At 37.2% G+C, this 11,663-nt stretch overlaps 2 protein-coding genes and 1 long non-coding RNA gene across 4 annotated transcripts; all 3 read left to right on the top strand.

The window, feature by feature from the left end:
• The first annotated feature begins 662 nt into the window (after positions 1–662).
• LOC114746490 (uncharacterized) lies at positions 663–1,901 on the top strand. Its single transcript, XM_028934702.1, has 2 exons — positions 663–936; positions 1,538–1,901. The coding sequence occupies exons 1-2, from the start codon at positions 678–680 to the stop codon at positions 1,804–1,806; spliced, it is 528 nt and encodes a 175-aa protein (XP_028790535.1). The 5' UTR covers positions 663–677; the 3' UTR covers positions 1,807–1,901.
• A 2,448-nt stretch (positions 1,902–4,349) lies between these two features.
• LOC114746491 (adenylate kinase 1, chloroplastic) lies at positions 4,350–10,837 on the top strand. Of its 2 annotated transcripts, XM_028934704.1 has the most exons (5): positions 4,350–4,354; positions 7,619–7,976; positions 9,238–9,378; positions 9,892–10,164; positions 10,338–10,837. In XM_028934704.1, the coding sequence occupies exons 2-5, from the start codon at positions 7,674–7,676 to the stop codon at positions 10,479–10,481; spliced, it is 861 nt and encodes a 286-aa protein (XP_028790537.1). In that variant the 5' UTR covers positions 4,350–4,354; positions 7,619–7,673; the 3' UTR covers positions 10,482–10,837. The 2 variants fall into 2 exon arrangements, with proteins under 2 accessions (XP_028790537.1, XP_028790536.1); XM_028934703.1 differs by lacking the exon at positions 4,350–4,354 and having other exon boundaries at positions 7,563–7,976.
• Positions 10,838–11,175: 338 nt separating this feature from the next.
• LOC114746489 (uncharacterized) lies at positions 11,176–11,663 on the top strand. The gene is made up of 2 exons (XR_003740286.1): positions 11,176–11,340; positions 11,455–11,663. It is a non-coding gene; the product is annotated as an uncharacterized LOC114746489 (long non-coding RNA).

Raw genomic sequence — 11,663 nt, 5'->3', positions numbered from 1 at the left:
TTCAGCCTGCTTAACCAAATGACGTCGTTTTTGAGGAACAACACCACAAAGCGTTTGATGAGTCGAGTTGAAACAGTAGAGAAATATAACTCTTCAACCGCTTTGCGTTCCACAAACGCTCTCCCTCTCTCTCTCTCTCAAACTTCAATCAATCAGTCGTCCTTCTCTTTTTTTTAATTGTTTTTTTTTTCCGTTAAAACATAATATCTTTCTATTAGAAACAATTTATTTCAAAATATTATCTGATACTAAATGTGAATATATCTGTATTAACAGAGATTTAAACTTTGGTTTGCTAAGCTACAAGAGATTAATTCTTTTCTTTTTCCGGTCCAAAAAAAAAAAATTCTTTTCTTTTCTCTAAACCCAACTTCTGTTAGATGGTTTGATTTTTATCCTGTCCCGTACTTCACGTTCTCCTTGATGGATCATCTTTTGTTCTAGTTGAGTCTTTAGCGGGGGAAGACGCAAAAAAGAACAACTGGAATCATGAGCCCAAATTATAAAAATCATAAATTAAATTTTAATTTTTAAATTATATAGTCCAATCAATTTTGTTTGTAATCATATTTTCGAACAAGCCTTGAGGAGACGACACGTGTTAAAGAGGTGGGTGACGTGGCTAAATTTGAGACCTGCAATTGCAGTGAAGGATAAGAGCCACGGAAGAGGCGCAGATGCTGGCCTACGCTGTCCTGCACATCCGGAGTCTGCTGCAGAAGCAGCTCGGAGACATAATCGGAATCCTGGTCAGGACGCAAATGGATATTCAGTTCCGGATCCGAAGCATTATATCGCATCCCTTCTTCTCTCGAAACCAAAGATCGTCGTCTTCGTCCTCACCATCTCACTCCTCTTCTTACTCGCCTTTCAAAAGTTTCTGTTCCAGAAGGGACTTCGGAGAATCTCAAGAAAACGGCGATGATAATAATAAGGGTACTGCTATCTTCCAATCTGGCCAATCATCTTCTTCTTCTTTTTTTCCGTTTTCCTGTTTTAAGAAGTGATGAATCTTTTATAATCCACTTATTTTTTGCTGGTCTGGAATTATTTCCGCTTTTTCTTTCTTTTATAAAAGAAAGAAAGGCTTGACCTACTAGTCTTTGCTCCAGGGCGGTTCATATGGTCCTCAAGGTGGATAGTTAACTTGGTTATATATGAAACAGCTCAAATTTTATGCAAAGATGCCCAATTTCCCACTTGTTGCCACACAGGGAATCGGGCGTGAAGACAATTTTGTGAAAGCATATGTTCTCCATTTCTGCTATCATGGGAAAAGAATGCCAATTGATGCATGATCATTCCCTCTTCGTTATCTCAAGTAGTTATGTATGCCGAATCCTTAATGCTTCAGCATAATAGTAGTTTCCGAAATGTCATTTGACAACATTTCGCCCTTTGCATTAAGTGCCTGGTCACCTGAGTCCAAAAAAAAAAAAGTGCCTGGTCACATATAATGTAAGTTTTATAAATTTTCTTGAGGTGGAATCTATAACCCAGGAAGACTCATACAGAAACTGTTTGTTAAATGGTCCAGGAGACAAGTTTTCAACAGACTGGGACAAGGCATGGTCAAATTTCAGGAAGCAAGGGAGGAAATCACTCTTCTCTCGGTTTTCTCCAGACAAGTATGTGAGCTGGAATCCAAGGCGATCAGAGTTCCCAATCTCTGAGGAGACTGATCCGATCAAAAGAACAGAGAGATCAAACCTCATGTTGTGGACTAGTCCTGGCTTCACTTTAGTGGGGGCTATTATAATTGTTTCATTCCTTTTGTTATATACAATTCTTGCACCAATCAAGTGATGTCCTTGGTTTTGTATCTCACAAGTAAACTATTGGTTTCACTGAAACTGTAAATTGCCTATCAATGTGACAGCTTATCTCTTCCTCTTTGTTCCTCTGGTTCATCCAACTGGAATCAATATTATCCTCAGTTGTTACTTAACATTTCACATTCAGGATTGGCCCGGAAACAAAAACAAAAATCATACTCAGGTATATCTGAGTTGGCGATAGATCAACCTGAAGTGAAGTGTTGCACCCAGAAAAAGAAAACCTGAAGTGTAGTGACATTAAGAGATGCCTGTTGTCCATGCCCATCGGCTACCTGCTAATATACTTGCTTGAAATGCTCTGTTGTCCTTCCAAGATTTTTGTAGCCGCCGGCGCGTACTTGTTGATTCTCTCTCAGTCAGCTCTATTTCCGGGGATCAAATATATTCGTGCAAGCACGAAAACATGGCAAATGTGATATGAGGAAATTTGCCCAAAAGAAAAAAGATGACATAAAGAAAGACTTCATCAGCGTCATATTCTCAACTCTAGTACAGATAGAGCAATTGCTGGGTTTATTTCCATACCCCATCGAACACGTATAACAACGAGTCCAGAAGAAGTGGTAGGTGCTTGAGAGGGAAAAAAAAAAAATGAACAAATGCAATCAGTAGCTATCTTGTTCTACGTTAAGAGTTAAGCTACCCAGCGGAAGATTTTCTCCGTCCAGATCCAGTGGAGCTTGTTTGATAGGGCTTAGTAATAAATGGAGACTCGTCACGTCGAAGATATATATCTGGATTGCTGCTGCATGTTATGCCTTCCAGTTTTCGAATAGCAAAATCTGAAAAGCCTGTGAATTTCTTCTGTTTTAATGATTAACAAGTTAAATTGCCTTGCCTTGCATTCCTCTCTGCATTTACATTACTCATAGGATTCATTTATTTCATTCCAAGGGAAACAGCGATGTTCATCTTTGACGTGGTTCATAAGATCATGGCTGGTTTTATATAGTAGAGCTGTCTGCTAACCATCGCTGAGTATATAAATCCTTTACGTCTTCTTCGCCAAAATAATGGTATGATACAGATGTTAGGCATGTCTCCCTTCTAACGTAGACGACGCTATCAGGTCACTTTCATGGCAGACAAGGAAGAGACAAGAATCCCCAGTGCTGTAAACAAGATGGATCGAGTTCTTTATATAGTCTGACAATTCAAAGTGTTTTGATCTTGTAATGCAATAATTATCGGAGGTTGTTTGAATTTTATTTTGATTCTAAATATAAAACTCTAATACATTCTTTTTCATATTTATCTATTTTTTTTTAAGATAATTCTTATAATAATGATAGTTTTAACCAATTAGTAAAGATATTTTAAGAAAGATAATATATATTTATTACAAATAACTAATTTAATTAATTTTTTTAATCTGTTAAATTAGTTAGTTAATTTTATATTGATGACCGGAGATAGTAGTACTTGTCAGAACAAGAAACTGACTCTTATGTTCGGTGACTTATCCAATCATCCATCCAAACAGTGTCTAAATGATTTAACCAGGCACTTAGTCGCTCGACATCACGTGGGACTTTCGCAACGTTCAGCCAAGAGTATTCCGTTAATCGGAATCCGAATGCTCGCTTCAATCTGCATTCAGATAAAATTTCTGCTCCCAGCTTTTTTAATGTCTGGGAAAAATATTTTAGATGAGTTACATACTACTCTCTACTTCTTAATATAAGAACTAGTTTAACTTTTAATTTGATTATAAATATAATACTATAATTCTAATTCACTTTATCTCTCATATTTAACTATTTTTTCTCAAGATAGTCCTTATAGTAGTTACAAATGTTAAATGTTTCATCAAATGATAATTCTAGTTAATACACATTATTAATATGGGTATTTTAGAGAAGACAACACCTACTTGTTACAAATAATTACCTTAACAATTTTTTTAATTTATTTAAATTAGTCAACTAGTACTTATATTAAATAGTGGGGGTATTACTAAAGTTAGATCAGGTCACAGTCCCACTTCTCAAATAACCTACAGCTATGTTATGGATTATCCATTGATTAATAAGGTTTCTACCGAGGAGCATGATCTCATCTCACACTGTTGTGATGCACGAGTCGTGTTCTGACCAAATAACACAACCTCCACTGAATTTAATTAATTTTCGCTGCGACAAAGGTACGTAGCAAAATTTGATGTCTCAATATTTTCCACGCGGAATGTGAATGCTAGCGCCGCTGCAGAAAAGCAAGGCAAGGTGTTTGTTTCACCCATTAGGCTTTTCCTTCTTCTTTTTTTCATTTTTATTAGATGCGCATTTATTAGCTTTTTTATTCAAAAAAAGAGAGAGAGCAGAATAAAAATTCTAGTCAAGATTTAAGAATGAGCCTATATATACATATGGCCTGCGCCTTTGTTCTCCTCGCGCGACATAGAGTTCAGCACTTTGATACTGGTGGTTCGCTCTTTCCAATCGTTTCTGTGTTTTTCTGCAAACAAACGAACATGGGTAGAACAGAAGAAAAGGGTGATCGTACAAGTACGAAGAAGGGTAGGCCTCTTCCAATGAGAGGACAGATCAAAGCTAAAATAATGAACGAGTTTGTAAGTATGGTACTGGATTCATGGAGAGCCCTGTGCAGGTGCATGAGGGAAAAGGTGACAGATGAGCCACGTCCCTCCAAAACTGACCATTCTGGTCACAACTGAGTTCTATCATAGCTCCATCTTCTTTTCTCCGAGCTGCTTAATAATTTGCAGGCTATCCCGTTCTTCTTTGGTGTTGTACGCCTGTATTTGTATTATTATGCTGCTCTGTCTCTCTGTTGTAGTTTTGTTTCTGCTCATAGCCTTTAGTAATGTGCAGATTCTGCTATTTCATTCCTGTGTCCTCCCATTTCAAATCTTGAGTATTAATTCCCTTAATATCCTTTCTTTTTTATTTACTTCCTAGTTCTATGACAAACAACTGCTCGAAGAAGTCCCCTGCAGCTTTAGTAGGAACTCTCAACGGGTTTTCCTGTTAAAACTAAAGAATGGCGGTAGGGAAAATTAATAGAAAAAGGTTTCTTTTACTTGAAGGGTCAAAATTCAAAATTCAGACAATTAAAGGTCCACACTTCACAGCCATCACCTTAAAGCAAGCTACAATAATAGAGGTTGATTCTACTGGGCTTCGCGGATCGATAGTTATCATTGTCCATTTAAAGAATACAAATAAACAGTACTGTCGACCTTAATAACCTTCAGGATTAATTTCACTATTTGTGTAATTTCATGCAGAAGTAATCATGGTTCGCATAGAACGGGAAATCGGAAGACTTAAATCCTTCTAATGAAAAAAATAATAATGGCATATATATACACATACTTATTTGAAAAACAGCTGGGCATAAGCAAACGCGAGTTTTCAGGATTTCTACCTCATCAAAGCCCCACGGGCACGTGACGATATGAGTAATATTATAGTCACACTATAATCTCGGGCAATAGTTACTGACCGCTCAGCTGTAAAAGGGCACAGGTTCATTTGACAATCTAGAAAATCATCCTTTCACACGAACTCATTTGAGATTTTAAGCGTGAAGTCAAAGAATCTGAAAGTATTTGCCGGGTTCGTCACACGATTGCTGAGTTGGCATATTCTTGAGGACATGCTTGTCTTGTCAACATAACTCAGTACAAAACACAGGAAGTGATTGTCAATAAACGGCTTGATGAATTCAATAAGTAAATGGGAAGGTAGGAATTTTGATCTCCCAAGCTAAAACAGTAGTGAATGTCTTAATATAATGCAGCACTCGTGCGCTTAGGCACTGTGATGTCGGATTCAGAAGGTCCCACGTGGAGATAGTTTGCTTATCGATAGAAGAGCGAATCTTTCACAGACAATCACAAAACATCGCACAAGGTCAAGTGCCCTCCGGTCTTCCTCATGGATTGCAAACACGGGTCTTCACAGGCCCCATTCACTTCAATGTGGCTGCTTTCCAAGTCCAAGTCTTCTCTCCTTGGCCGGAGAATTACCTTGTGACCATACACCTAATTACCTGTTTGAATCGGCTCTGGTATGTGTCTTTGGTTTGTCTGTGGCTGTGCGTGTGTGTCATTTCAAATATGAGTCAAATACATATATATCACAATCAGACGCTGTATTAACATCAATGTCAAAGACAATTAGACGCATGACGCACCGTGCTTGAAATCTTGAATAACGAGCTGTATTGAGGCTTGTTTTATATATACTTGTTCGGGATATTTATTAGCAATTTCTTTGAAATTTAAAAAGTTTATTTAAAATGATTTATAAATAATTTTTTAATCATAATTCATAAAATAAAATATAAGTATGTAAACAGAGTTTTGTTTCGCCTTACTGTATTAATAAATCACAACTCCAAACAAGCTCAAACTCCAGTGGTGACAATGAACCTGTTTGAAACAGTTTTTTAATAGTAATTTATGAAATATAAGATAAATATATAAAAAAAATTTTGTTTCAACTTACGTGAAACATGTTTATAGGAATTTTTTAAGCCCTCTCAAATAGGTACAAGTCTAGCGACAGTAAATTACATTTATTCTACTGGCTCGATTCGACGTGGGACATGAAGCTCCAACAACACGTGTCTATTCCAGGGCTATTTGTGCCCGATTTGCGCAGGGATGCCTCAGCATTTGCAAAAGAGAAGGAAGCGACGAGGAAACGAGAGCACATGGACATGGGCGGCTTGATAAATTGACTGGACTGAGATCTACGCTTTATACGAGTGCAAATATAATTTATATGAATAAATACTGAGATAAGCGGTAGAAAGAAAAAATGAAAACTGATAATAGATAGATGACGTTTTCATGCAGGAAAAGTTTAAAATGAATGAAAATATTGAAGACCAATTGCACTGAACATGGCTAAACATTGGTGATAAGATACAAAACTATAGGTACAAAAATAAAAATTATATACTACCTCCGATCTTTAATATAAAAACTAATTGATTAATTTAAATAGATTAAAAAACCTCATATGAAGACGGTTCATCGTCTGCTCTTTAGAAAAGGACCTGATAAAAAGAAAAAAAATTATAAGGACTTGATTAAAAATATATGAAAGTATAAGAACCTGATAAAAAGAAAAAAAATTATAGGGACCTGATTAAAAACTAATTGAAACTATAAAGACTTATATATTAATTATTCCTTAATTTAAATAGATTAAAAAACCTCGTATGAAGACGGTTCATCGTCTGCTCTTTAGAACTTTTACGTCTGCTACTAAAATATATCGGAAACGCTGATATATGCTAATTGTGACACTAGTATTAGGTTTTATAAACTACGCATGCGTCAACACGATTCTGCACAGATTAGAATGAATAGAATTCAGGTTTATAAGTTGAGAGCGGTTTTTTTTTTTTTTTGTGTGTAGCACTTTTCGCTGTGTGGAAGGTTACGCACTCATTTTTCTTTTAATAGGAACTTAGAAATTAGTTACAAGTCAAATGAAAACTGGGTACCGCCAAAGTGTGCTTTGTTGAAAAGGGGTGTTAACTGCTGAGAAGAAAATGAGAACTTCAATGTTTTTTTGAAAGAGAATTCTCAAGGAGCTGTCAACAGTGGCCCATTAGATGGTTGGGAAAAAAAGCCCACTGGATCTCTATCAAGGGCAATATTCACCGGCTTTTAATACAAGGCCACTTGTTATTTTTTCCCCCCTTCAAAAACCCTAGCTGGGTCAGGCGGTAACATTAATTATTAATTAATTAATTAATTATCTACAGAGTGGAGAGGGTGGGCGCCGAGGATACGGAAGCAGAGCCTCCTTCTTCTTAGGCTCAGCGCAAGCGTCTCTCAAGGCTCCGGTGGTTTCAATGGCGGCCATAACTCGCCTGGCAAGGCGTACAACCTCCATCTCTTACCTGGCGGGTAAATACTTTTCCTCTGCGGTTGCATCTCAGGCGCCTACGTACAATGCTCCTCTCTTCCATCCCAAACCCCAGTTTCCTCGTAAAGATCCACGGGATAGGAATGTCCAGTGGATCTTTTTGGGCTGCCCAGGCGTCGGTAAAGGCACCTACGCAAGTCGCCTCTGCAATCTTCTCGGCGTCCCTCACATTGCCACCGGCGATCTTGTTCGCGAAGAGCTCGCGTCCTCGGGCCCACTCTCTGCCCAGGTTTCCTATTCTATTATCTTCATCTTTTAATTTGCTGCAAAAGCTTTCACCTGATTTGATGTTTACCTCAAATTTTATTTGTTCTCTTTTGATTGGTTAAGGTGGTCTAATGTGAAAATTTTGACCATACCTTATATTGCTGGAAAACACATGGGATTGTATTGCTGATTTTGAACGCATCAAGTCATTAATCACTATGAGTCTCATTTAATAATCCTACAAAACTATGGTTTTTTTATTTATTTTTCTTTAAGCTCAAACCTTGCTCCACTGCACTGCCAAAATTAAGACCTTGTTTATGAGAATGTTTGGGAGTGGGCTGCGATGGACTGAGCAATTTAAGTTTTTTACATATTGATTTAATTTAATTTTAAAATCATTAACACGATAAAGATATTGTTGAAGATTTTATCCTTAAAACCTAGCTCACGATGTTCGAATTATTTGATATCTTCCCTTTTTGACCTTTGCTTTGAATGAATACTAGATCATTGTGCAATATTTATTTTAACTTCTTGGAAAGGCAGCACTGTAGGGCCGTCCCCTATTGGGATGTACTATTAAACCAAAATTGGGGTTATCCGCTAAGAATTATGGTAGAGCGGTTTATGAAAAGAAATCTTTATTGGTTCTACCTCCTATTTTTTATGAAGAGAATGAATCTGATTCAATGGGTTAGGTCTACTTACCTTTTCTTTTGTTGATTTGGAATCTTTCCAATTTCTTTTGATTGGAATAATAGAAAATAGGAATGTCTGGACCGTAGCAGCTTATGGCTTATGTTTGTCCTTATGGTGAGAATTTAAATTTTGAGATATTTCAATTTTCAGTTGCATCCACGCCTTCATTGCCACTTGTCATGCATTCTTTTGTTTGATAGTGAAGCATAGTTCTGTCCTGCGTGTCAGATGGCTATTCATTTTTTTGGGAGGGGTATTTGCTTATATACAAACATAGGATACCTTTATATATAAACTATTACATTTAGTATTGTTTTTAGTGAAATCTTGGTTGTGTCGGTTTTCAATTTGTGATTTGTGACTGTACGTGCCATTGATATCAAGACGTCCAGTTGAACATTTACCAGTGCTTGGTTATGGTGGCGTTTCAATTTGTGATCTGTTTAATGCGATTATGGATGGAGCTGTTGAAGGCTATCATTAGATAGCATTTGTTTCAAGAAGTTAGGGTCTGGTAAATTTATGCCTGTTGTTCCATGTCTTTCATAAGCTAATTTGTATTTTCCTGGTGTCATCTACAGCTGTCAGACATTGTAAACCAAGGTCAATTAGTCTCAGATGAAATCATAATAAGCTTATTGTCAAAGCGACTGGCTGCTGGGGAAGCAAAAGGTGAATCGGGTTTTATTCTTGACGGTTTTCCTCGAACAATAAACCAAGCAGTGAGTATTTTCACATACTTATAAGTCCAAATAATTTTATTCCACACTGCAACTGTTTAAAATTTCTTTTCCTGAAGATATTCGCTATGAATGCTGGGGAACTGATAGTATTAAAGCTGACGTGTTCTTCATTATATATGTATATATAAATAAATCTGTTATCTGTTACTAATAAATTTCATGACTTTATATTCATGTCTCAATAAGTTAACATTTATATACAATCACAACTAAAAAAGATTCCAAAAAAAAAAAAATGAAATGGTTAAACTAGCCAGCCGACCATTTTTCGTGGGTTTTGATCGGTTCTCCTTTTGACCATTCTTTTTCGAACCAGTTCTAACTTCTAACATTGTTTCAGCAGTTCAGACCAGTCCCTGACTGGTTTGGCTGAGTTTTCATAACACTACTGTTTTATCCCTTGATGAATATGAGCTGCAATGATTTGGTAATATCCTCTTTTCACAATGGCACTTTGCTTAATGGATTTGGATTTCCTTTTTGTTTGCCCAGGAAATTTTGGATGGGGTAACTGACATTGATTTGGTCGTTAATCTGAAGATCCGAGAAGATGTACTGCTTGAGAAATGCCTTGGTAGGAGAATTTGTAGTCAATGTGGGAAAAATTTTAATGTCGCTTCTATTAATATCAAGGGTGAGAATGGGAGCCCTGGAATCAGCATGGCACCTCTTCTCCCTCCTGCCCAATGCATGCCAAAGCTTGTTACTCGTGCGGATGATACTGAAGAAGTAGTCAAAGAAAGGCTTCGCATATACTATGACATGGTATTGCTGTGTTATTAATATGGTTAATTGTTCATAATTTCTTTGAGTGGACTTATGGAAACTAATTCTCTGCTCCTCCTAGCTACTTATGATGTTAGTTACTGCGTTGTTAATATAATATTTTTCTTTATGTTCACGATTGTTTTGTTATTTGTTCTGTATCATGCTTGCAGAGTCAGCCTGTGGAGGAATTTTACCGCAGTCGAGGAAAACTATTGGAGTTTGAGCTGCCAGGAGGAATCCCTGAATCCTGGCCAAAGTTGCTGCAAGCTCTTGATCTTGATGATTATGAGCCCAGACAGTCTGCTGCTGCCTAAATATAATAATGGACACTAAAAGTGAGTATTTCATTCTTTGCATGCATAAGTTGCATGCCTGGCAATTTTGCAGGAAAGAAAATATGAGAAGGGGGACTTCCTCTATTTGTATTATTTGGATAAATAATGTTATCAAGAAGCGTTGAAATCTTGATCAAACCTATGCCTAATGGGCTTCTATTTGTATTATTATTACGTGAAATGTCAGAAGTTTTGGTGTACTTTTCTGTGACTTGGTGAGAGTTTATGACGGCTACTTAGATGCTTGGTTAGCGTTAAGCTTCAGTAGACTGATCCGTTACTGTTGTAATGCTTTCTTTGTTTTGTTTTGCCCTAGCCAATTACTATTCTAATACTCTGATTCAAGCGTGAATGGACTAATTTGGTTGCACCCACAATTGCTCAAGAGATTTGGGAATTGCTTTTTATATTGGCCTCTCAGGAAAAAAGCCACTTCATGATTTCTGATATTCTCGCCATACTTGCTGCTGCTCTTGCTTATCAGTGGCATGACACCTCTTTGACTATGCTTCTTGTTCTGTTGCTGGCCGTGATTTGCACTTAACATATCTAACTCGGATTTTCCCTCTCCGGATTATGGGTTTGGTATTATTTCTGAATGTACCGTTCCTATTAGATGCCATATGGATTGGAGGGATGAGTTTTTTGGAAGTATAGGGGGCATTTTGTTTTCTTGCAGCTGGCCGAGCTGGTTTGCTCAAGGGTTGCAAGCCAGCAAGTTTAAATAGCTGCTAAAGTAGTTAGACAGGGCACAATACCAGCTCCTGCCTGCTCAGATCTGCATGGTGCAGGATAGATTTTGCCCTACATTTTATCTTCTTAGCTACCTCGTGCTTCGGTTAGTTAGTTTCTTTCCTCCTTTTTTTGTTTCTTTCTTTCTTTTGGTTTTTTCCCTCGGACTTGTTTATGCATTGGATGGAATGTTTTCATGTTGACTTTTTTGCTCCTCCAGATTGTTCACTTCCAATTTAAGCCGGGGGATTGATAGCTTGCTCCGCCTGGTCCGTGAATGTGACTGGGTTACTAGTTAGTTTAAATAAGCTCCAAACATGTATGTGGTCAATTATTGGGACCAATAGATGAAGATGGGCTGTTGTTGTTGATGTTGTTATTTGTTGCGCTAAACTGTTAGCTTTTTTATCAGCATTTTTTCTATCCGCA

Source organism: Neltuma alba, unplaced genomic scaffold (genome assembly GCF_004799145.2).
Source record: "Neltuma alba isolate B1F8T4 unplaced genomic scaffold, ASM479914v2 tig00005026_pilon, whole genome shotgun sequence".
Classification (NCBI taxonomy): domain Eukaryota; kingdom Viridiplantae; phylum Streptophyta; class Magnoliopsida; order Fabales; family Fabaceae; genus Neltuma; species Neltuma alba.
The sequence above is the reverse complement of the archived record's forward strand: the minus strand, read 5'-3'. Positions and strand labels throughout refer to the sequence as shown.